At 39.1% G+C, this 26184-nt stretch overlaps 2 protein-coding genes and 1 non-coding gene across 3 annotated transcripts; 2 read left to right on the forward strand and 1 right to left on the reverse strand.

Moving 5' to 3' along the window:
- The first annotated feature begins 3869 nt into the window (after positions 1-3869).
- LOC103705348 (pyruvate kinase isozyme A, chloroplastic-like) lies at positions 3870-9717 on the forward strand. The gene is made up of 7 exons (XM_008789014.5): positions 3870-4585; positions 5056-5143; positions 5237-5427; positions 5665-5783; positions 6895-7138; positions 8684-8918; positions 9200-9717. Exons 1-7 carry the CDS (start codon positions 4079-4081, stop codon positions 9532-9534), a joined length of 1719 nt encoding a protein of 572 aa, XP_008787236.4. The 5' UTR covers positions 3870-4078; the 3' UTR covers positions 9535-9717.
- A 5465-nt stretch (positions 9718-15182) lies between these two features.
- Positions 15183-15256, forward strand: TRNAT-AGU (transfer RNA threonine (anticodon AGU)). The gene has a single exon. It is a non-coding gene; the product is annotated as a tRNA-Thr (tRNA).
- A 5738-nt stretch (positions 15257-20994) lies between these two features.
- Positions 20995-25407, reverse strand: LOC103705349 (tubulin alpha-3 chain). Its single transcript, XM_008789015.5, has 4 exons — positions 24172-25407; positions 22409-22643; positions 21930-22300; positions 20995-21845 (listed from the first exon to the last, which is right to left on the reverse strand). The coding sequence occupies exons 1-4, from the start codon at positions 24262-24264 to the stop codon at positions 21189-21191; spliced, it is 1356 nt and encodes a 451-aa protein (XP_008787237.1). The 5' UTR covers positions 24265-25407; the 3' UTR covers positions 20995-21188.
- Positions 25408-26184: the final 777 nt, after the last annotated feature.

A 26184-nucleotide genomic window follows, 5' to 3' on the forward strand; every position in this document is an offset into this window, starting at 1 on the left:
ATGGTTGCCTCCAAACTACGGTTTCGGCGCTGCCGACTGAGATTTGAAATGGGCTTGAAATGGGCTGGCTTTATGCCGAGCTCCTCCTCCTCTTCTTCCATTCCTTCTTTTTCTTTTTAAGGACGGATGATTTATATCTAATGAGTCCTTCGTCGTCTATTTTTTCTTTTTAATGATTCATATCTAATGAGTCCGAATACATCTAATAAAATCAGAAAATAAAATATCTCAAAATACCCAAGGTAGCTCCCCATCTCTAGCCCACACGATACTATCAGTATGGCTGGCCACACAGGCGGCCACCTAATCCGCTGCCCCATTGGCTTTACGGAAAATATGCTTGGCCTAAAAGACCACTCCATCCCTCGTCATGGCCCAGATGTCACGAAGTAGAAGATAGTCGTCACCCATACCCCTCGGACCCCTCTAGATCCAGCTGATAATTAACTATAACCGAGTCGCCTTCCAGGATGACAAAGCAAGCTCGCAAGGCTAGCCGAGCATGTCAGAGGCTTGCGCACGCCTCCCTCAACTCTATACTAGAAACCGAAATATCGTTATGTCGAGCTTTCGACTGGACCTCGAAAAGGTTTCGATGGAGCTTAGATCTAAAGTCCCAAGCTGGCTTTCTAATCATATTGTTATCGAAATGAACCAAAGCTGGCTTTCTAATCATCAAGATAGAATCTAAAGATAGAGTCCACCTTCCAAGGGATCCCATGAGTATTCTACAATACAAGAGCTTTGAAACTTATAGATATCCCCTCCATATGCCTAATTTTCATCACCGAAAATAATAAAGCTTTCTTAGAGACTTTTCTCAATTCTTGCATAGGGAGAGATTGTTCAAGAGCATTATGGTACAAGGTCGCAGGCAAGAGGAGATACTGGTGAGAGGTTAGGAGTATTCTACCGAGATCTTCTGAAGACCTGAGATGAGAGGCTAGAGGTCAGTAGGAAGAAAATGTGCAAGTAACCCATAGCTTTAGTAATATATATATATATATATATATATATATATATATATATATATATATATATATATATATATATATATATATATATATATATATATATATATATATATATATATATATATATATATATATATATATATATATATATATATGTATGTATATTCAGTACTTTTTCGTTTCTTTTCTAGCTTCTAGGTTAAACTTTTTTTTTTTTGGTACATCGGCAGCTCATACTTGACGAGTGTGAAGATGGCCAATAAAATCAGAAAACAAAATGCTGCGCAAAGGCATAGGCCTCCCGAATGATGAGTCGCAAAGGAAGCAACCTAATCTGCAACACCGTTTCGCCTCCCAATATACGTGCATGGCCTGGTAGGAGTCAATCTCCCCCAAAGCTCTGCGAATATCGTGGAGCAGCGGCCGGTCCTCAACTGAGCACCCCTCTTCCCAGATCCACCCGATCACCGTGGTCGAGTCCCCCTCGAGAAGGATGCGATCTGAACCTAGTACCTGCCTCGCATTGGAAACACCCTCGCAGGCCACCCGAAGCTCCGCGGTCACCACTAATGAACCAAAAATCCTCCGTCCACCTGCCGCCACCAGTCTAGCGTCATGATCCCTAATAATAAATCCCACATCTCCGCAGCTTCCGTCCGCTGATACGCTGCCATCGAAGTTCATCTTAACAAAGCCAGAGGGTGGGGGCACCCAGGATACTAATATCGTTCTGGATGCTGCAAGAGCAGAATGGGGGCCCCAAATGTCCTTGACCAACCTAGTAGGTGAAGCCTCAATAGTGTCGGTGATCTCCACCACATGCCGTAGAGCTCGGTCCACCACCACCCTCGGATGGAGGCTCTCGCCATCGAAAACCCGTGTATTCCTCTCCAGCCAGTAGTGATAGGTCAGGTAGGCATCACGAGTCCCCCTTTTCTCTCGTACAGATCCTCGAATCGAGGCCTCCAAATGTCGTAGGAACTCCTCAATGGACGCCCACATCTGCCTCTGGTCAGGCTGAGCTGAAGCATATCTCCATATCTGACTGGCTCTCCGGCACCAAAAAAAACATGGTAGATGGTCTCCTCCGTCGCCTGACAAGCTCCACATCCGGCAGGAACCCTCACTCCTCGCCTCACCAAAACCCCACTAGTAGGTAAACACCCCCAAGCCACCTTCCACAGGAACAAGACCACTCGGGGGGTGAATGTGCATCCTCCAAATCCAGCTGCAATCCATCTGTCGCGCTGAGGGCTCTCTACCTATCGACAAGAGGTTCCGAACTCTTACAGTCGTCCTCCCTATCCTGCTCCATATCCTTCTTAGTTCTAAATTAAATATCTGCTTTTTAGCATCTCCCAACTCGCCACCAGCTCTCTCCTCGTCTTCTACGGTTCTACCCGTTGCCAAAATTCTAGCTTCTATAAAGCCTCCTCCATCAGGGCTAACTCAGGCTTGATTTGAGTTTGAGCTTGCTTGGGCTTCGGGCAATTCGATTGCGGCGCGTCTGCGAAAAAAAATTTTATAGAACTTTTGGGCTTTGGCCCAGCTGAAAGCCCAAAACCAATCAGACTAGATTCGAGGAAGGTGGCCTAGCCCCTTGATTTCTAGCCTAGTCCTCATTATATTGGCTGATAATATTTTCACATTGATCGATGCAATGCCAACGTAAATCCATTTACACTTTTTCCATTCTTCGTTTCTTTAAATAGATGCACTAATTAATAACTGCTTCGATTAATTGTTAATTTTGGATAATTTCATAATCTATGCTTAAACTAATTGTTAGTTTTTGATTTGTCATTATCTACCAAGATTTCAATATCTCAATACTGATATATTAGCTAAGATTTTGAAAAATCTTGATCTCGCCAAAAATCTGTATATGTGTTTTCTGAGTTGTACACATATGCATTAGAGATTATAAGGCATGCATAATCTAGCAAAAAAGTGGTATCCATCAATTTGCTTAGATGTGTGAATCAATTGTTCTAATTATGAATCAACTATTTTAAATTGGTACATCCCATACTTTAAACATGTGCGTGCATATATGATATATCTAGGTATGTGTCACAAATTACAAATATACATATTGCACATTAATCTATGAACATTGCTTGTGGAATCAAATGATCTATGCATAAACTGGCATAAATGTTTTTGCAATATTATTTGTCTTTCCTTTTTCATTAATAGATAATAAAAAGGTATTTAAAAATTAGAATGAAACTCTTTCTCTCTCTATCTCTATTTTCAGTGAACAACACCTATGGCGGTGTGGTGATAACCATGAAGTCAATTACAGAAAGAAGAAGAAATAGAAAGAGAAAGGAACCTATTTTGGTTCTCTCGCATTCTCCTAGTTCTCTTTCTTTTCAATGAACGATTATGATGACGATGGTAACACTACATATATTGGAGAAAAGGGGAGAAGGGAGGGCGGCGGGAAGAAAGTTGGGAAGCCTGTTCTTTCTTTTGATGAGTGATGATAGATAATGGTAGAGATTGTTGATAGCTAAGAATAATTATAGGTTATAATAAAGATTATCCATAGTGATAGGAGCTAGTGAAGATTATTGGCAGTGGTAAATGATAGTAAGGATTATTGATAATATTAGGGATTGTTGAGAGTATGGATAGTGAGGCAAATTGGAGATGGTGGTGAGAAACGGGGGGGATCATCGGCGGCGGAAGGCGATATCATGGGCTGCAGGATCATCGGCGGTGGAAAGTGGGAGAGGGTACTCTTGCCTAAACGGCATGGATGATATCTCACTCATGGCTTTCATCTACCATCCATTACTCCATCAGATTCACAAGCACAAATCGCAATGCACAAACCCATTCCCACCCTTGGAGGGAAATTAAATAAACTACCGGCGCTGCTGACCGTTTATTCCCAGCCGCTTCCCTGCCCTGTACCTCGTTTTCAATCGTGGCGTGGAAACGGTGGGTCTTTTCGCCTTTCCGTCCTTGGTTTCTCCGTCCTCTCACCTAGAAATGGTCTCCCCTTTCCCTTCTCCTCTCCGCCCCCGTTCCCTCTCGGAACCATCGACCCCTCGAAACTAAACCAAGCTCCCCTCCCACCAATCCACCGGTCAATGGCGGCCGCCGCGCGCTCCCTCTTCGCCCCCCAGATCTCCGCCAAACCCTTCATCTCTCGGTCCAATTCCGGCTTCCGTGGCTTCTCGCTTCCCCGTTCTATTCATGGGAGTTGTAGAGCTCGTGCTGGATTCCGTATCCGGTCGTCATTGCTGGTCGAGACCGAGCAGACGAAAGCTCCTTCCTTGGAGGGGTTTGAATTCGATGTGGTTTCGGAGGCGGAGCTGAAGAAGAGGGGGTTCATGGGGCTGAGGAAGACGAAGCTGGTGTGCACGGTGGGACCAGCGTGCTGTGGCGAGAAGGAGCTGGAGCGGCTGGCGCGGGGAGGGATGAACGTGGCCCGGCTCAACATGGGCCACAACACGAGGGAGTGGCACCGGGAGGTGATCAGGACTATCAAGAGGTTGAACCATGAGAAAGGGTTCTGCATCGGAGTGATGATCGACACCGAGGGGAGCCAGATGCACATGGTCGGTCATGGGAGCGCCTCGTCCATCAAAGCTGAGGTTTTATGCTTCTATTTCTTATTCTAAAAATGTTTACTTGACAGCTTATGTGATCAAAGTTTGCAACTTGAGTGTTCAGTGGACTGCCACAGAGAAACTTGACAGCTTTTTTTTTTTGACATGTTAATTTAATTATCTGTTCAGCAAATAGCCTCATTTGGTGGCTGCTAATGTTTCTTGATAATTGCTTGGTTTGTCTTTTCGGTGTTAAGAAGCAGAAATTAGTCTCTCCATGTAAAATAAGTGGCGAAGATTTACTCTGGCTGCAGTAATGTTTCTTGATGATTGTTCAGTTTGTCTTTCTGGTTTTAAGAAGCTGAAATTCGTCTCTTTATTTAAAATAATTGGTGAAGGCGCATTTGGGCTTTGTTTCTGCTTATTGTATAATGTTGATATTTCCCTTAGTTTGCTCCTTATATGAAATGGCTGCATGTTGATGTGGTATTTTTCCTTATTTTGGTGTGATACAGGATGGATCTGTATGGTTATTTACTATAGAGAAGTTTGAGGGTTCTCGTCCTTCCACAATTCAAGTGAACTTTGAAGGATTTTCTGAAAGTATGATGTTAAGTTCGAGTTGGATTTGTAGGTTTGAATCATAAATGCCTTACAATCCTTTCTTGTGTGTGCTTTTAAATTTATGTTTGGCAGGTGTTCTGGTGGGAGATGAAATAGTCATAGATGGTGGGATGGCAACTTTTGAAGTCATTGAGAAGGTTGAGAATGATTTGCGTTGCAAGTGCACAGACCCTGGCCTGCTGCTACCTCGAGCTAAGTTATCGTTCTGGAGGAATGGGAAACTTGTGGAGATGAACTCTGGGCTCCCGACCTTATCAACAAAGGCTAGTTTTTTTAAAAAATATTTTATAACAAATGATATCATGAGGCTTGTACATAATCACAAGTATGCATTTGCTGGCATTTTTTTGACACTGTCTTGATTCCTGGTGAATAATTACTAAAATTTCTGTCATTGGTTTTCTCCTTTTTCTCTATAAATTTCACTCTTGATCCAGAACTTAAAGTCTATATCGGCTATCACTTTTCCTATTAATTTGTTTAAACTTGTTGACATGTAGGACTGGGCTGACATTGAGTTTGGAATATCTGAAGGAGTTGATTATATTGCTGTCTCATTTGTAAAGGATGTTAATGATATCACCAATTTGAAGAGTTATCTTTCCACAAGATCATCACAGTAAGCAAATTAATAGCCTCAAAATAATTCTTTTCTCTTTCTCTACGTGGAAACAGATGATTATCTGTGGATCATGACCTCCAGAAGTAATATGGTCTATATTGACATCAATGACATTATATTCTTATCTATATTGAGTATATTTTGTTTACTTTGACATGTACTATGATCTGGATATGGTTACCCTATGCTTCTGTATTACTTTATCATGAGATCTTCTAAACTAACTAGGTAAGTTCGCTTTAATTTGCACTGATTTTATTGATCAAAGAAGCTATGGTGATGAACAGATTTAATGATCACATCAGAAAATAATGGAACCTTACATTCTTAATACTGTAACTCTGAACTATATAATCAAAATTTAATGAATGAGATGATCTTTTGAATTTTTTTAATTTACTTCACTATAGTGCAATATCTACAATCACCTTAGGCTATAGTCCTCTGGTGCAACATATGTATACAATGCATGACAATATCAATGCACATACATATGCCCGGTAGATACTAAATTACTGATATGCCTACTGTTGTCATAGTATTATATTAGTAAGACTGTGTCGGACTCACTCAAGAAGTCAGGCTGATGAACATCTACAATTTGACTTCATGCTGGGAGTGGTATTTAGTGGTATGCTTTGTCATGGTTACAGTTTAATGTTATCAGTCAATTATTTGATTTACAGGGGAAAAAAGAAAGTTTTGGAGGTGATTTGACCAATTTATTTTCACTTACTCTTCATCTTTAACTGGTTAAGGACTACTTTTCTTGTACTGATTGATTAATTGATTAAATCATTTTCATACTCTTAGCATAAGTTTTTTCAACTTAAACGCTTACTGCATTTCAGTATGTATTTATTTTTGGATTTTGAAGCAGTAGGATATGGAGCAATAATATGCTAAAATATGGGGACTGTTTCTTGTTCTGAAAGCTAAAGCAGTTTTTCTTTATCAAATCTGATAAATTTATGGATATCAGGGTCATTTAATTATCTAGGATTTATTTGTTGAAGTTATTCAAAGCAGGTTTCCATGCATCATTTGTTTGGGGTGTTATTCCCTATTTGCATATTCATTATCTTATTTTAAGACTTTCATCTTACAGGTTCATTAAAGTTCTAGCGAAGATTGAGAGTTTGGAATCTCTCAAGAATGTAGAAGTCATTGTAAAAGCTTCTGATGGGATAATGGTGGCACGTGGTGATCTTGGAGTTCAGGTTCCTCTAGAACAGATCCCAACCATCCAGCAGGAGCTTACTTATCTGTGCAGGCAATTGAACAAGCCTGTGATAGTAGCTTCTCAGCTTCTTGAATCCATGGTTGAATATCCGACCCCAACGCGAGCTGAGGTATTATTTATATTTTCCACTTGCTGTTGCTAAGCTTATGTTGCTCTTATGATATAATGCTGCCACTTCTAGGATATGTTTGGGGCTCATAAATAATTCCTGAAAATTTATTTATTGAACTATCAATAAGGAGGCAGTCCTATATCTGCATCTATAGTTTTCTGCTCATCCATTATGTGTTTGGCACTGAAGCCAATCAGAAACACAAGGAGTTTTCTTGGCTATGAAGATTTTGAGGCAATGTGTTTCTAAATGGGAAAATTACAGTCTTTTACTTTTATGTCTGAAAAGATGACGAATTGTGAATTTATGCTGGTATTTTCTCTGTCAGCTGCGCTGCATCAGAATATTCTTATTTATTATTCTGAAACAGGTGAGTCTGTGTCGTATAGCAAACACAAGTGCATATGTATGCATACATAATACATACATTATGTACGTGTGCATATCTCTATAGGTCAGATTACTTTTCCATGGAGTTCTGCAACTACTTTAAAAATCTTTGTAAAATGATTTCTCACTGAAGATATGTAAGGCCTCCTTTGTCTATGAAGGTGGAGATAGTAGAAATGATCAAATGTATTAGTAGAATGATTTATTGTACTTCAACATGTTTAACTTCTAAATGATCAATACAATAATATAAGCAAAACACATGAACCAAGATGCATGAACAGACATTTTTGTGATGAAAAGGGGTGAATGTTGAACAAACTCACCAATGTTATAATTGATTCAAATCTGAAGGGAGAAAGCATGTAGCTGATTTATACCAAAATTTACCCAAAGGATATGATAAAACCCAAAAAAATCTTCTTCTTTTTTTTTTCGAAATTATAGGAGCTACCATTTTCTACTTATGTCTTGCCCATGAAACCTGCATCCAACATGTTTTTGTGTTCATAGCAAGCTGGAGGTGTTGTAGAAAAGATAATTGCTACAAAACAGTGATCTCCAGGTGTTTGAAAATTGTTGCCAAGGATCGCTTGATGTATATACAGATTACGAACTGATTTTCGCTCCCATTATCTCTAGTATGTGAGCTATGCCCGTAACTTCTGATGGTGATGGTGATGAAGTCTAAGTACATTGCTAGAGTAGATATAAACATATTTCCCTTTTAGGTTATTTCCAGCAAGAAGTGATGTTTTATTGTGACTGCAGAATAGTCTGCAGTTTTATCAGTAATGTATGCATGCATATGCATAGAGAAACTGGAATTTTTCCAGTGTATTCCATCCATCTTATCTGGATCACAGATTTGAAGTGTTGCTTATACTCCTTAGACACTGAAATTTCTGATCAAGTAGGGACTAGTGACTATAGACTCCAGTTTTGAGTTAAATAAGGTCGTCTTAAAACAGTGAACACATCCCCCTGAGCATTTATGCCTGTTACTGCACCTTTATTCTGGTTCTCTTGTCAGATTTCATTCCTTTTCTTCATCTGGATAAAGTATTCGTAGTTCGTCTTACTTAATAGCCCTCGACATTTCTCCTCTTTAATTTTTCTTTTCTAATTACAATTTCATTTTTATTTAATAAGGTTGCAGATGTTTCCCAAGCTGTAAGGCAGCAAGCAGATGCCTTAATGTTGTCAGGTGAGTCAGCAGTTGGATCAAATGCAGAAAAGGCTCTGTCAGTCTTGTGCATGGCTAGTGGAAGAATGGAATTATGCAGTCGTGAGGAAAACCGGCAAAACCTTCTCTTCCTACCTCAACTTGCAGAGACCTTGCCTGATCAGATTTCCGAGCAGATTTGTAACTGCGCTGTGGAAATGGGTATGTCTTTTGCTTCTTTATGTTCTAGTAATGCATTGTATTTTAGAGCAGGAGTAAAAATTGATTCTGATGGATATTCGTTATTGCAAGAAGTTGATTTTATTCCTGTTCGGATCGAGCAGATATTATTTCACATTTATAAGCCATGGGTTGCTGGATTTAGTTATGGTGCTACAAATTATAGAGATTCTGTTTTCATTTATAATCACTTCTATACTTTCTGTCAGCACATTTTTCCTTTTATTCTGCTGAATCTCCAACCATCTACTCTCTATGTGCAGCTAATAACCTCGGAGTTGATGCCATTTTTGTGTACACGAAGCATGGTCGCATGGCATCACTTCTGTCGCGCAACCGTCCAAACCCTCCGATTTTCGCATTCACTGACAATGCTAATGCCAGAAAGGGTATGAATCTGCACTGGGGCGTCGTCCCACTTGAATTTCCATTATCAGATGCCATGGAAGATAATTTTAAGGAAACAGTTGGTCTTATGAAGCTCAGAGGTAGTGTGAGACCAGGGGACATGATTCTGGTGGTCTTTGACTCTGATGTTAGCTGCTCATCTGCTAGACCGGCTGTGTCCCAATCCATTCAAGTCCGGATCGTAGATTAGGGTGTTTGTTTTTCACTTCAATATGTATTGAATCATCTTGTTTTTCAGCAACGTAAAAATAAAAACAAATGACTTGTTGGCGAGAAGTGAGAATAGTTGTATTTTTACCAGGCATCCAATTGTATCAAGGAAACCTGAGCCATTGTTTTTATTGGAATCTCTATCTGTGTCTAAAATTCTAAATCCATGTCTCCTGACGAACTTCTAATTGAGGATCCTTGCTTATGATGGCAGTTCATAGATCTAATTGAGGATAATTCCTTTTGTATGTGAAATCCTAAATGTTTTAAAAGATTGTAATCAGCAGGCGAGACGACCAGGGAGTTTCCTAACTCTTAATGCAAACAAGTAGAGGTTAAGGTAGCTTGAAAATAATAAATTATAAGAAATTAATAAATATAGAAAGAATCTCAAAGAATAGCTTAATGCAATAAAAGAAATAAAAACACATCAAGGGATGGTGAGTCGAAAATATTAAAAGTCGCAATAGCAAATACTAATTTATAAATTGATAGCATCTTCTAAGGCTAAACATGATTCAAAATTTTAATGTAGGTGCCTAGACACAGCCCACCCGAGTCATTTTTTCTTGAAACAGTGATATTGACTTTAGTATTTAGCCTTAATTATTTCAGTCTCATTATCTTTGACTGATGCTGAATTGATGTGTTCTAATTATCTAATTGATTTATTTACCCCGTCTCTTCTAGTTGTTAAGGTACGACCATTCTATTCTATCTGATGAATTTAAAATTTCAAGATTTGCAGCTGCCGTAATGATGAAAGGAACTCTACATTTGTGCTTGCAGGCCTATTTGGTAACACCAAACGTTTTTAATCAAGATAACGATAGTATTTTTTTTATTTTAGTGGTGGTGTTGTTGTAGAGACAAAGGTAGGATATTATCCTAAGGTTTTCAAACAATTACCAGGGAATTTCATGTCAGCTAGGAACTAATATGCAAGGGCATATCTTTGGCCAGTATATATCTACATTACACAAAACTAGATGGTAGTTTTAGGCCCTGTTTGGGGGAGTTTTTGGAGGGCCAAAAAGCACTTTCTAGCCCTCCAAAAGTATTTTTAGATAAAAAATGATGTTTGGTAAAATTTTCGCAAAGCTATTTCAGCTTTTGCGGAAAGTTGAAAATAGCTTTTGGGGAGAAGCTCCAATTTGGAGCTTTCCGAAAATGCTGTTTTCAGCTTTGTCGGGAAGCTGTTTTTTGGACCAAAATACCCCCATTTAAATCACATTTTTTTCCCCCAAAATCCTTATCCCACCTCTTCCTTTCTCCCTTTCCCTCTCAATCTTCTTCTTCCTTTCTCTTTATTTGTTAGAGAGATAAATGGTCATTAGAAGGATGAAAAATTAATTTACACTAATAATTATAATATTTTATATATTTATTATTGTATTATACTATAAATATAATATTATATTACATTATATCATAATATATTGATATGTTATTTAAATAATTTATTATTATATTAAATTATTATTCTATAATACATAATGTTATAGTACTATATTATAATAATATTATATTGCATTACATTAATATTATACTATATCATATATTTATGTATTAATACATATTATATATTATTATACTTTGTTATATAATATTGGTAATGTCTTTTATGGTCATTTTGTCACACAAAAGTACTTTCTCAGTTTGTTTATCGAACACATGTTAAAGTACCACAGCACTTTAGAAATGTAGTTATCAAACAGCAAACAGCTTTTTATAAACGCTCTGCTTCAAACAGCTTTACTTGTAACAGTTCTACTTCCAAAAGCTCTACTACTAATAGCTTCTCCAAACAGGGCTATGATAACAACTAGTTACATGCCAAAACAACAAGGAGATGAAATTCAAGACGAAGCCACCTCTCCATTGGTGCTAGCGCTAGAACCTTTTCCGAGGACTTTTAAAGGGCATGTACCCTTCAACATTGTGAATTAGCCTTGGATTGACCCACAAGTTCTAACCTGGGACACTAAAAAGCAACCGAAGCTCAGGACCTTCGGCCATGCCTATGCTGCAGAGAACCTTCGTAGAAAGAAAGTCGGAGAGAAGAATGTCGAGGAGGTGGAAGAGCGGGAGCACTGCATTGTGGATCTAAAGTTAGAAAACTTCGACCATCCTTTCTTGACACAATGAGAAGGAAATGGTTTGATTGGCATTCCATTAATGATGACAATTTGCAACCAAAACCAATATGTTATCTATTATGTATTATCTATTATATATATCTAAAATAGAGACTTAGCTTGCGCAGAGCTCTCTATTTGCCATATAGATTTTATATTAATAACATCGATATTAATATGCTTGGCCATCATTAAAGTTCATTTCTTGATATGCGGTAGATTTTAATGATACTCCATTTACCATATAGATTTGGTAGCAATAAGCCATTATTAAAGTTCATTTCTTGATATGCGGTAGATTAATGATGCTAGAATTAATATGCTTGGCAGCTATTAAAGTTTAATAGAACTCTAGCTATGAAAATCTTCTATTTATTATAATTTATGGCATTGGCATATTGCATTTCAAAAAGAATTTGAAAAAGGAAAAAAAATAATATCCGTGTATTATATGAGATCAATATTAATGATGCTAGCATTAATAAAAAAAATTCTACATGGAGGCTTTGTGCAAAGTTTTTCATTTACTACGTGGATGCCTGTATTGATGACACCAGTATTAATGATGGAAGTTTTGCTCGGCAATCATTGAAAATTAACACTTAATGTGCAACAGAAATTTGGCTATTAAAAATTTTATTTATTATAATTTATTATATTGCTAATATCACATTTTAGGAATACTTAGAAAAAGAAGAAAAATTGTACCTTACTATTGCATGGATTATATGCTAGTATAGTATTTTAAAATGGAGCCTTTGCTTGTGCAAAGCTCTCCATTTGCCATGTAGATGTTAATATTAATGATGCCAATATTAATGTATTCAACCATCATTAAAATTTATTATCTATGATATTGGTACTAATGAATATCATATTCTAAAATTATATACCGGTTTACTTAGAGGTATGTATTGACTTACTAGATAACTAATTTGTTGGCATATATAACCTGGTCATATAGTATGTATTGGTAAAAAACATATTCTGAAAACTATATATCAATTTACCTAGAGGTGTGGTCATTTTTTTCTCATTGATTGAGTTGATTTCAACCTCCTTCTGCTTTGTATGTTGCTGCTTTGTTGCTGTCCGACCATCACCTTCGTTGATAAGCATATGTCACCTGCCTAAGTGAGATTTCCCTCTGTAACAATGGAATATTTAAATCCCTTCTATTCTCTATGGGATCCTATTTCAGTTGTTGCATCTCAAGAATTCTTTTTCTAGAGTTGCTGATCAATCCTATGCTGATTACTGAATCACTATTAGGTGTGTATTAAATAAGCTTGCAGTATGTATCAGAAAATCGACGAATGTGTATCATCGGCCATATAGTGTGTATTACTTAGTCATATAGTGTGTACCGATAAAAAAGTATGTTTTAGAAACGAGGAAGAAAGAAAAATGCGGCACATAATTTTATTTTTTTTATTTTTTTAATCATGGGCCTGAAGACTCCATTAATAGAAGGAGTCTTAACTTTTGGATTTCTTGTTTAAGATGGGCATTAGAGAAAACATTGCAAAATTAAAAAAAAAAAAATTTTTTTTTCTATAGTGCCTGCCCCATATGAATTTTGCTCCTCCACCCCTACTCATCAGCAGAAACATCCACCCCAGCTCTCACTCCTGATAGGGAGGTCCTCAAGTAGTAGACCCTTCTGCATTCCAAAAGAGGCAAGCATTTGTGACATCGAGACCAGTTATAATACATCGCAAAGATAGAATTCAAAATAAATAAACCTGCTATTTTGGCAATTGAGAGCGCAAGGCCGATGGAAGAGGAAGCAAAGGACATGACGGTTGCCAAAACCGAGGGTCACCAAATCTTGTGGAAGTTGGGTATTTGAGACATGACAATCTGAATGCTTGCATAGATGATCATGTTGGTATTGCTCGATACTTCGCACATTGCATCGTGGCCGTTCTTATGAAAGCAATTGGATCGTTTGATTGCCCTGATGACATGAAAAAAAAAAAATGTAAATAGTCCAAATGACATTATGGAAGTGAACATTCACACGTATTAGTTTGCTGGCAATGGTTTAATTAGTAGCTAACCCCATACTGATGAAGGTGGTGATAGCGTAGCCAATGGCTGTTCCTACCAGATTCACATATGGAGTCACTCCACATAGTTTATAGTTCACTCCTCCTGAGAAGAGAAAAAGGAAGAGAATTAATGGAAATCATATAGAACAAGGAAAGGGATAAAAAGATTTGATTTCCAAAATATTGACATTTTGTTTTAATCAAAAGTATGTTCGAAAATATCTCGATATTTTTAGGACATTCTAGTGACTGATTCAAGTGGATGTATTTATTCAAAGACTTCATAAAATAATTGAATCGACAAAAAACCAAAAAAAAAAAGTATAGTTCTTGTTGCCGCTAAATTCTAAACCAAGGTGGAGATGTTGCTCGGCTTACCTTGAGGTCGGTAAGAACCAAGCTAAGTGAGGCTAGATAAGACTGAGGTGAGGAAGATCCGGTCACTATCGAGGCTAACCTACAAAAAGTCTATTTGCCGGAAAGTTTTCGGCAGAAGATTCTCCGATGGTTAAGTCAGAATAATAGAACAATAGTGTGGAAGGAAGAAAACTTGTAGAGAATAGTCTCCAAAATGAGCTTATCTAAAGTTCCCCAGACCATTCCTTTATATAGGGTAGAATACCGATCCATTACCTGATTTGGCGCGGCGTGCCTTAACTGCAAAGTAACGGTTGGTTACACGTTAACAACGTGATAACCGTCCTGCGTGAGCAGCACATGGGGGTAATTACGCCGATCGTGTATTAACTGCATCATCACTATAACCGCTGGTCTTTATTAATACGAGCATAGTGGCATCTAGGTTTCATCGAGATTGTTCACCTCGGTTAATACCGAGGATAAAGAGGTTGGTATAGGCTAAAGTCAAGACGTCTCGTATTTTCCCATTAGTTCCTTTTTCCATATACCGGGTGAGGAGATATATATGCATTTAACTTTTATTATTTGTGTGATAGGTCTCCAAAACCAGAAGCCTCCTCCATGGATGGGCTTCATATCAGAAGGAAGAGAAGAAAACTGAACAATTCCTTTCAAATGCCCTGATCTTGGTAAAACTTTCCATGCATGTGAAAATAAAAATAATAATAGAAAAACGCGTGAAGGAAACTAGCATGTTAATAATGAGAGAATGCCATACTGCAATGCCACCACCTAGTGGAGTCATCACGGAGAAGGGTCGGCCCGGTCAGCTCGGTGAAGTCAGAAAATATTGGAAATCGGTGATCTGGTTCAATCCCACCCTCCTCTTTCAACAGGCTTTTTCTCATCCTAGTTCTCAAAACAAATACTTATATGGATCCGGTGCAAATTATGAATTAAGATCCCTGTGGTACTACTGGCTTGGGAGCGGCAGCGAGCAGTTCCTGCGTTGAGGGAGAGAGAGCACCCGGATATATATCATAGAAAGGTAAAGCAATAAGGGAAACACCGCACTTGCTTTCGTAGCTCAGTTGGTTAGAGCACCCGTTTAGTAAGCGGGAGGTCTTGAGTTCGACTCTCAACGAAAGCAATTTTCTATTTTGATTTTCATCCTATTTTGACGCCGGAGACCCAGAGCCCCCTGCCTAGTTAATTCCCTGCTAAGCATAGGCCCAAAAAAAATTTGGACTGGGTTTAGACTTCAACAGGACTCAGACACTACGTGCGTGGGTGTAGCCCATGAGATCAAAAAAAGTACGGTATGAGATTTAAAAAAAAAAATGCAAGTGCAAGAAAAAAAAGACAGCCATGTGGTTCTTCAATACAAAAGATGCCGTGGAGCAGCCCCATCCCACTAGCTATGTACCTTTGGCCCTGAATCTACTCGATCACCGGAGCAGAGTTTTCATTAAGGAGAATGTGATATATACCCAATACTTGTATCACATAGGTGAGGCCTTCCCATGCTGCTCAGAGCTCATCACCCACTACAGACTATCCGGCCTTCACGAATCTGGCCTCATGGTCTTTAGATGACAAACCTTGCACCTCCGCCACTCCTCATGCCAATGTTGCCATCAAAGTTCACTTTAAGAAAACCAGAGGGTGAGGGCTTTAGGAGACGAACATTGTCTTAGGCGCTACGGGAGTTGAATGGGAACCCCAGATTTTTCCAACCGCCCCAAAGGACGACGATGCAGTGTTGCCAATAACCTCTGCCACATGACGTAGAGCCTATGGGAATGGGCAAGCTACATCGAACCAGCATGCCCCTGGTGGGCAAGCAACCCAACGCCACCTTCCAGACAAATATGGCCACTTAGGGGTAGATGTGTAGTCTCCAGATTCAGCCCTTCTCAATGTCGGCTGACCACTTGTCCTTTTGCTCATCTTTACGTCGCTCTGCTCCCCAACGCCGTCTAAAATATCTCTAGCCAATTTCCTACTAAAATATATCTTGTTATTTATTATCCAACCTAAATCCAATCTTTTTATTTAATCTTATCACTTAATATTAGGCTAGATTGGGCCAGGCTGGCCTAACTTTGGATCGGGCTATAGGCTAGGCCCAAAAGATTTTGTACCGCATTTGGACTTAAATATAGAACTCATATATTTTTCTGGCCGGATGAAGGGCCCCCTAACCCCAATATATTATATTATATTATATTATATTATTTTATAAAGTAAATTTCAATTTTTTTTTGAGGTTTACGTTTATTATACTTACATCCAGTTAAAATAATAACTTTAGTAAAATCGTTTATCTCATGTGAAAAAGTTGAAATTGTCCTTGAGTGGAGAAGAGAATGCTTATATTTTCTTATATCCTTAAGTGGGTGTTATATCACTTAAAATTATTTTGGTCATTTTTGATTTTTTTTAGACGTGGTATCTAGGTTCCATTTAAGTTTAATAGTTTGATTAATATTTGTTGAGTTATGGATTAAAGTATTGGTTAAAAATGAATCTCAGAAGGGTGAATGCAGATTTTTCATACTATTCGCTGTATGTATAATTTATCGCTAAGTTCAAAAACAAATATAATTTACTCTATATAATAATATTTATATAATATTATTAAATATTTATTATTATTGTTGTTGTTATTATTACATATATTGATAGATAGATAGATAGATAGATAAAATGTATTATGGGAAATATGGATAAATCTGAGCAACTTACCCAAAAAAAAAAGTGACAATGCAAAAAAATATGGGTAAAAATTCTAGAGCCAATTTCTAATAAATAGAAAAATATGAATAAAATATTTTCTGTCTAAATGTTGCCCGAAAAATATTTATCTAAAAAATTCAGATATTCAGATAAGTTTTTTACCTCACAACAAACGGTTCAATGGATTCCGGAAAAATTTCGATATTCAGCTACTGAAAATAGGCACCAGATAATCCACGACCTAACTAATTACTTCCGGAAAAAAATTCGAATGCTTGTACAGCAAATAAACTATTTTGATGTTAATTTTGCAGCAACATTTGGAAGAAAGAAACTGAGGAGAATAAAATTTGTTATGATACTGATGATGTCTTGCTGGGGCATCGCTTTTTTAAAGTAATTATGTTAAAGGTTTGGTGTTGTCATGTCAAATATGTTCGGGCACAACAATACGGGTTCATTTCATGACCTCGCACATCGACGGCCGGCCCATTCTTAATTCCACGCTATGGAATCTTACCAACGGCTGCTCCAGTGACCATGCATTCATTTAATTTTACAATGTGATTTGCTGCATATTGTGCTGGAAGGTATTTTGCTACATATTTTGATCAGGCTCGGGGATTTTTAGTATAATTGTCTCCTTACTCCAGCAACAGATAACCTTACAATTCAGCATTTTCTTTTTTTTTTTATAAGACAGACGAATCATACATATCTAATATGAATTATATCTAATAAAGTCAGAAAATAAAATACTACGTAATGTGACCGGAGCAGCTGATATGTTGGTCCAAAGCATCTCTCCAAAGTGCTCCACCACAAATCAGACAACTCAATTTGCGGCATTGCTCACTTCACAATAGATATACCTGAGCACCAGGAAGACATGCTCCCTCGAGCTCCCCTAAATATCATGTGGGAGCAGATGAGTGGCTCCGAAACTCGTCAGACTCTTGATCCATCTGGTCATCGTCACTGATTCACCCTCAATGGCAATGAGGTCAACCCTTAATAACAATAAAACCTACCTCGTGTAGGTAATACCTGCCCAAACCATTCTCTACTCTTCTCTTAGACTGAAACATTTTGAGAAAGTTCTGAGGTGGGGGCTCCTAGGTTGGTTTTATTGCGGTAGGCTATCTTTGTCTCTCCAACTAGCCATAAAAGGAAAGCTAACCTCATTCTCTCCTTTCCAATTCAGCAGTTCTTTATTTGTGAGTGGTGAACACAGGGTTTTTCGGCGTATATTTATTCCTATGGAAGTTGATGTTATATTTATTTTGTATGCTCATCACGCCCTAAAACTGGAACGTAACACGGCCATAGTATCGAGGGGTAGCAGCCAATGATAACACAAAACCAATATTATATTTAGATTTCAAATCCATCTTAACTTCCAAATTCGTCTTAAAGAAAATATAATAATAAAAGGTCAATTTTCTTATTTAGTAAATGCAACCAATATTGGATCTGAGCATCTATATCAAACATAAATACCAACCCATAATTCTCAATATTTAGAAGATTACTTGGCTATAAATTTATAAACAACTAAAGAACAAAAGTTCTGTTGTATAATTCACCAAGCTTAATAGCACGGACTCCAAACCTAGACCATTCTTCGTTCTTATTGACCCTACTCACTAAAGAGAAAAATAAAAGTAGAGATATATGGGCGACACAGCTCAGTAAGTAGACTTTTCATTATCTTACCAGATCATGCATAAGTTTTTCTATTCCAATCCATTATTTAAGAAAAATAGCAGATACCGTAAAAATAACGCATTTCATAGTCGAGTATATTAAAATAAGTTGTAAAATGAATCATGCATGAACAATTCATCCATCTTTCATAAACATAGTTCCAAATTTATATTACAAATAAATTTGTAAATCATTCTCACATTATTTAACCCTATCAATGATCAAAACATTGCTCATAGATATTCTTGATACGGTCAATTTATACCTGTGAGAGGGCCATAATCGATTGCAAGCACAATTTGTCAATAATTATACCCGCTGGTAAGAGCCATTACCAACTATTATACCCGCTGGCGAAGGCCGTTACCAAGTATTATACCTGCTGGCGAGGACCGTTACCAACTATTATACCCACTAGCGAGAGTCGTACATAGCTAGCTCAAAACCTTTCAGATACTTATATTTTTTTCTTAAAATATATACATAAATAGATAAAAACACTGAATGGCATGATCAGATTCATATTTCATAACAAAGCTATTTTAATTAAAACATCCATTGAACTATTTTTTATAATAAAACATAATTTTCATAACACATATGTTGATCCATAATTTTAAGAAAAAATATAATATTTCCACAAATGAAGCTTATATAAAAAAACATAATAATTAAAAAAATAATAATGAGTGCAAGATCTACTTACTTTTTTATCTTAGATAGTCAGGCTTAGCTAAACAACTCTATTAGACCTATTTAAAATATTTACCACAAAATTAATTTCTAATTGATAATATTAGTAAAATAATACAAAAGTTTTGATCGAGCATACGGTGGTTTCGTGTGGGTCATCTTGACGATTCGCTTAATAAATCGGACTCAATCACGATCAAAATTAATTAACATGGTTCATTAATGAAGGTTTGAGGGACATTCAGCAGGGCCAAAATAATTGATCTAGTAGGCGGCCTGGGCACCAAGGCAGTTTAAGGCCTCTTTTTAGGGGTCAACTCGGATTCGTAGATCCAGTTGGCAAGACCTAATACTGGATTTCATAGATCTTCTAAAAAGAGAAAGTATAAAAGGGAGAGAGAAAAAACAAAGAAGTTGGAAGAATCCTTCCCATCTCTCTTCTTCCTTCCCCCTCGTCGATAATAAGTGGAGTAACCCAGGTGCCCACCCAACAGGGGCCTCAGGTGGCCATGAACATGGCCAAACCTGGCGGCCGACGATGGCTAATCATGGCCGAAATAAGGGTGTTCTATTTCGGATGAAGCTCCGACAATTGCTATCTCAAATCTAAGGAAACGAAGGCCCAAAACTCTAAAAAAGAAAGAGAAGGAGATGATGAACTCATAGACCCAACGACTCTTCTCGGCAGAAATTAGAGAAAGAACCTTAAGAAGGAAGCTTGAAATCGAGAGACCTCTAGCCCTATTAATGGATCTCAAAAAGAAAGGATGGGGAATCTTTCATGCGGCGCATGTGAAGAGCCGGACTGCCCTCTTCGGGCCAGTCCAAGTGCTGGCATCTTCAGGCCGGTCTACAAGCCCAAATCAAATATGGGCCAGTCAAATCAAATTTTTACATTCTTCCCTTTTTAAAAAAAAATTATTCTTCAAATTAACATGCTTGTATTTTTGAAAGCTTCATTGAGAATACTGTGAAGCCTCAAACCTTACTGCAGGAATAATGCGCCTACTCAAATCTTACTCCTTTTATTCCTATTTTCATTTCATTCTCATTTGTTTAGTCACACATTAATTATTTATTAAATAAATCTTAAATACTTATACAAAATTAAAAAATCTAAATAATACCTTATTAGGGAGGTTAAAAAAAAAAACCTTTTTCCAGGAGTGCTGAAACTTGAGAGAATTTTAAAGCTGTGAACAAATTTTACAACTTCATTTTTTTGATAACTGGTTGATTCCATCTCTGCCCTACCAATCAAATCAAATTTTCACATTCTTCCCCCCTTAAAAAAATTTTATTCTTCAAATTAACATACTTGAATTTTTGAAAGCTTCACTGAGAATACCGTGAAGCCTCAAACCTTACTGCAGGAATAGTGTGACGCCTGAAATCTTACTCCTTGCATTCCTATTTTCATTTCATTCTCATTTGTTTAGTCACACATCAATTATTTATTAAATAAATCTAAATAATGCCTTATTAGGGAGGTTAAAAAAAAAACCTTTTTCCAGGAGTGCTGGAACTTGAGAGAATTTTAAAGCTGGGAACAATTTTTACAACTTCATTTTTTTGATAACTGCTTGATTCCAGCTTCACCTTACCGGGGAGCTGATTGGGTCGATTTCGTCATTGCATCAAAACTCACGTTGACTCCACAAGGGCGCAAACAAAGTACAATCATATGAAAAAATAAACTTGATCGATGCCATCTAAGAGGACCTCTGAAAGCAATCAAACAGCCCTGTAGAGACAAGCCAATGATAACAGATGGTATATAGCAAGCAATCAAAGACGACATTCAAACAGTACAATTGCTTCAAGGTTTTAGCATCCAACCAAAGCAAGCAAATTTAAGAGCAAGTCACAAGCCAAGGACAACAAAGATGAAAAACATGGGGAACCACAGGAGAGCAACAGATGGAAGATTAACAGACCGCCAATCAATATTCATCGCCTTCATCACCATCTTCACCCTCAGCAGACTCCGCACCAACTTCCTCATAATCTTTCTCCAATGCAGCAAGATCCTCGCGAGCTTCAGAGAACTCTCCTTCCTCCATGCCCTCACCAACATACCAGTGAACAAAAGCCCTCTTGGCATACATGAGGTCAAATTTGTGGTCAATGCGAGAGAAAACTTCAGCAACACTGGTGGAGTTGGAGATCATGCACACAGCCCGCTGCACCTTGGCCAGATCTCCCCCAGGCACAACAGTAGGTGGCTGGTAGTTGATGCCACACTTGAAGCCAGTTGGGCACCAATCCACAAACTGGATGGTACGCTTGGTCTTGATGGTGGCAACCGCTGCATTCACATCCTTGGGCACCACATCTCCACGGTACATGAGACAGCAAGCCATGTACTTGCCATGGCGAGGGTCACACTTTGCCATCATGGAGGAAGGCTCAAAAGCACTGTTGGTAATTTCAGCAACAGAGAGTTGCTCATGGTAGGCCTTCTCCGCAGAGATAACAGGAGCATAAGACGAAAGCATGAAGTGAATCCTTGGGTAGGGGACCAGATTGGTCTGGAATTCAGTAACATCAACATTTAGAGCACCATCAAACCTCAGCGACGCAGTCAGGGATGAGATCACCTGCACACCAAACAAGATCAATTAGAGAACTGCCGAAGGCTTTCAAACACTAGGCTATTCTCTAGAGAGTAATTTACAGCAGACCTGAGAGACAAGGCGGTTGAGGTTGGTGTAGGTGGGGCGTTCAATGTCAAGGGAGCGCCTGCAGATGTCGTAGATGGCTTCGTTGTCAAGAAGCACCGCAACGTCAGTGTGCTCAAGGAGTGAGTGAGTCGACAGGACACTGTTGTAGGGCTCAACAACAGAGGTAGAGACCTGGGGAGAGGGGTAAACAGTGAAGCCAAGCTTGGACTTCTTGCCATAGTCAACAGACAGACGCTCAAGGAGGAGAGAGCCCAGGCCTGAGCCAGTGCCCCCACCAACGGCATTGAATACAAGGAAGCCTTGAAGACCAGTGCAGTTGTCAGCAAGCTTCCTGATGCGGTCAAGGCAGAGATCAACAATTTCCTTGCCAACTGCAAATATACAATCATATATTAGTATTTGAAAAAAAAACATATGAATTCATAGAGACAGCAAAGCTTACAATTATATATCAGAGATAGATAGAATTGAGAAATTACTCGTATAGTGGCCACGGGCAAAGTTGTTGGCAGCATCCTCTTTGCCACTGATAAGCTGCTCTGGGTGGAAAAGCTGGCGGTAAGTTCCAGTCCTCACTTCATCAATCACAGTGGGTTCCAGATCAACAAACACAGCACGAGGGACATGCTTTCCAGCTCCAGTCTCACTGAAAAAGGTGTTGAATGCATCATCACCTCCACCAATGGTTTTGTCACCGGGCATTTGGCCATCAGGCTGCAAGAAAGCAGAGAGTTATAAAAAAAGGTATGAAGAAAAAGCATACAGCTAAGCCATCCAGACAATCATCCAAGGAAGAAGGATATAATAAATCTTTGCACGAACGAAAAGGACTAATATTAAAAAGTCATTCTAATGATAAAAGCCAAACAAGGAAGTGAGACCGCAGAAAGGAGGACACAGTTACAGAATTAGGTATCAGCAAGGCAGACTCTAGATTCCTAATCCTATATTGTAGTCCTACAATGGTCACCAACCAGGCTGAACAATAAAATAGACACATCATGATTACACGAAAGTCAAATACGACATATAACCAATTATTGGAAACATATACAAATAATATTAGACAACTAACAGAGGAAGGTAAAATCAAAAATCACTCAGAAAATCTAGAACTGACAAAATTATAATCATAAACAAGGCATTCGATATAGAAAGAACAGAGAAATCCATTTATGAGGGGAGATGATTTAGAGAATGAAAGCATAGATCATTGGCGCATAACAAGGCATTCGATATAGAAAGAACAGAGAAAAATCCATTTATGAGGGGAGATGATTTAGAGAATGAAAGCATAGATCATTGGCACATAAAACGCCCCAGTCTACAGAGCTCAGATATATGACAAAAGATCCCGTCAATAAGTGAGCGGGCAACTTAAATAGAAAGATCCACCAAATTAGATCACGCCGAAGCAAGAACATAAAGAGATTTGGCGGTATCAAATACAAAAGAGGGCACCTATTATCAAATGAACCAGGAAGAACAACGTCAAAAGAGTAGATCTAAAGTGGTGGTACTCATTTTGCGCAGTCGAATCAAAATAACACGAGCAAGCACTGGATCCACAGTGTCATGTAAGGAAATCGACAGAAACCATAGAAGGAGAATCAAAGGATTCAGATCAAGCAAAACTATATAAGAACGATAAAAGGCGGATATAGCCAATAGGGAACTCGTGCATTTCAAAAACAAAAAGAAGGAAGACATCATATGAAATGCCTATATGAAAGAACACCCATCAAGGCGACTCGAAAAACCTAGATCTGAGATCTATAACGACTATCTTAACCATTAACATCACCGAAACGCACATTACCAACAGATATCCAACTGCTCCGTCATAAAAATCCTAGATCTGATCAATAATCTACCAGGAATCAGAGGAACTATTATTCGACGAAAAAGATCGATCCATTGCTCAACCCAAAAACCCAAAGCTCCAGAAATGAGCATATAAACACGGAAAAGAAACAGTTTGTGGTAGATCCGAAGAAAAGGCGGGGTGGAAAACAAATTTCATAAAAAAATCAGCCATTAACGACGGTAAAACCCATCCTTCTAACAGATCTACAAGTATTTTCACCACCAGAACCCAGATCTGGATATAAATCATACAAGAATCAGAGCAACCAAGATCTAGCTCGAATCCGTACGAGGAAAAACAAGGTATTCAGGAAAACCACATAGCAACAGAGGAAAAAGAACAGATCGCGGTAGATCTAAGGAAGCGAGATCGAACCTGGATGCCATGCTCGAGGCAGTAAAGTTCCCAGCAGGCATTGCCGACCTGAATACCGGCCTGCCCGATGTGGATCGAGATACACTCTCTCATCTTCGCTAGGGGGTAAAAAAAAAGGAAGGGAAGAAGAGAAGGCTAAGGCGAGAGGGGAAGAGAAAAAAAGAAGATTAGAGAAGACCGGCGTGTACGAAGACGCCTTCCAATGCCTCCGCCGGCCTCGCCTCGCCTCGCCTGCCCTTTTATAGCGAAGGAGGGTGCGGTGGAGGAGCGGGGAGAGAGCGACGCGCTGGGGTTTCTTTTTTAACCGTAGTTAGTTAACCGTGATTAAACGGACGGCTGGCAGCGAAAATGGACGGGCTAACCAACCTGGCGCCGTTAACCATGGTTAAACGTCACGGTCTCACCTTTTTGTGCCTAATTTTGCCGCTCGATTTGATTTCGATGTGGAAGAGGCCCGAGCGTTCGATCAAAATACGAAATTGCCATTCCGGCCGGACGCCTCGAGTTGGGTTCACTCCGTTCTGATACGGTCTGATCCACATCTAGCGGGTGAAGAAATTGGAATCGGGTTAGCTAATCTGTACCTGCGGGGCATCTTAATGGGTGAGCCTGATATATATATATGTGTGTGTGTGTGTGTGATGCGACGCTTCAACGGCCTTTTGCTTTAAAATCAAACCATCTAATGCTCAATTTGGGCTCGCGGATCGTCTACAATATGGGTGTACGAATATGGTCCGCCTTAGCATACAGCGCGGATGATGGCGGGTTTTGAATCATTGGAGGCAGACGGTGCCACGTGTATGGGATGTAGAAATCTCATGCTAACGGGGTTGTAGAGGATCGGATGCCGGCTTTCCATATGGGGTCCACTGCGAATCACGGGGCACATTGCATGGTCTCCCTGTAATCAGACTGCATCCCCCTGCCATGTGTTGCGTCCGGGCATTGCCGGCCATTGAAGCATTCCCTGTTTGCCGTGGGGACAAAGGGTAAAATTTCTTTGAGATTAGGCATGGGCGACTGAGGTGGTACCTATGGCCCCGGCCCAAAAAGACCCACCGCAGTCCGCAAATAGGGTGGAATTACAATAAAATTGTTGTGAAACAGTGAAAGCTACGAGCCACCTCACGCATTCAAAACGACATGACGTGGAAAAACTGAAAAGTAGAAGTCGTCGTCCCCATCCCCTCACAGCCAGAAACAGCCGAACAGAAGATTAAACTCTTCTTCCTTCGTTCTAAAGCTGTTATAACCTATTCATTGTCCTTGGTCCCAAATCCCAGCAGCTCCCTTCGTCGTTCCCGAATCTCACTTCGGTACTTCTACTTCCCCATTGCTTCGCTCAGGCAGTCAAGCTTCTCGCCAAAGGTGAGTGTGTGACCCGGGCTCGGGCTCGGGCCCGGGCGAGGCGGCGACAACCTCTGCATGCTCTGCTTCATTGACGGATCGACCGGCACAAGCTGCAGGCTTGCACAACACCGCCACCGACAACGGCACGACGACGCATACTACTTCCACCTTGGCCTGATTCCGACCTTTTCGTTGCCTCTTGGCTCTCGTTTGCTCCTCTCCCCCCTTCTCGGCTTCTTTGAGTTCTCTCCTCTCCAGAGAAAGAAGGGGAGCCATAGTCTAGAGGGAGCGTGGGACAAAATCATCAAAAGAGGAGCTTCGACTTGGGGTTTGTTGGCTACTTGGCTTCTTTTACTTCGTCTTCTTTAGTACTTTTCACTGGTCTTGGGGAGCCAGAGAGAGCCAGAGAGGCTTTTCATTTCTGTGGACTATACGTATTAACCTGCCAGGTTGTTTAGATCATTTTTCAGTTTTTTTTTTTGTTTTAATTTTCTGCAAAAATAGTGATTTCTTTATTGTTAATTTCTTCCTTATTTTTTTTATTAATGGAATATATTCTTTATTCTGTTCTTTTTCGAATCTTGGAATCCAGGAATATTTTGCTTCTCAGGATTTCGGCTCTTCAAGGGTGTTCTTGTTGTCAATTTTGCTTGGTTGATA

Source organism: Phoenix dactylifera, chromosome 9, assembly GCF_051530095.1.
Source record: "Phoenix dactylifera cultivar Ajwa chromosome 9, Ajwa_hap1_PhDact_Kaust_v1.1, whole genome shotgun sequence".
In the NCBI taxonomy this organism is placed as follows: domain Eukaryota; kingdom Viridiplantae; phylum Streptophyta; class Magnoliopsida; order Arecales; family Arecaceae; genus Phoenix; species Phoenix dactylifera.

What these genes read in the sequence shown, in the direction of transcription:
- LOC103705349 (XM_008789015.5), bottom strand. Translation starts at nt 24,264, where the DNA reads ATGAGAGAGTGTATCTCGATCCACATCGGGCAGGCCGGTATTCAGGTC. An exon ending in GCCTCGAGCATGGCATCCAG is followed by an intron (nt 22,644 to 24,171) that starts GTTCGATCTCGC and finishes GCTTTCTTGCAG; the next exon opens with CCTGATGGCCAAATGCCCGG. An exon ending in TCAACCGCCTTGTCTCTCAG is followed by an intron (nt 21,846 to 21,929) that starts GTCTGCTGTAAA and finishes TTTGGTGTGCAG; the next exon opens with GTGATCTCATCCCTGACTGC.
- LOC103705348 (XM_008789014.5), top strand. Translation starts at nt 4,079, where the DNA reads ATGGCGGCCGCCGCGCGCTCCCTCTTCGCCCCCCAGATCTCCGCCAAA. An exon ending in CTTTGAAGGATTTTCTGAAA is followed by an intron (nt 5,144 to 5,236) that starts GTATGATGTTAA and finishes TATGTTTGGCAG; the next exon opens with GTGTTCTGGTGGGAGATGAA. An exon ending in TAACTGCGCTGTGGAAATGG is followed by an intron (nt 8,919 to 9,199) that starts GTATGTCTTTTG and finishes CTCTATGTGCAG; the next exon opens with CTAATAACCTCGGAGTTGAT.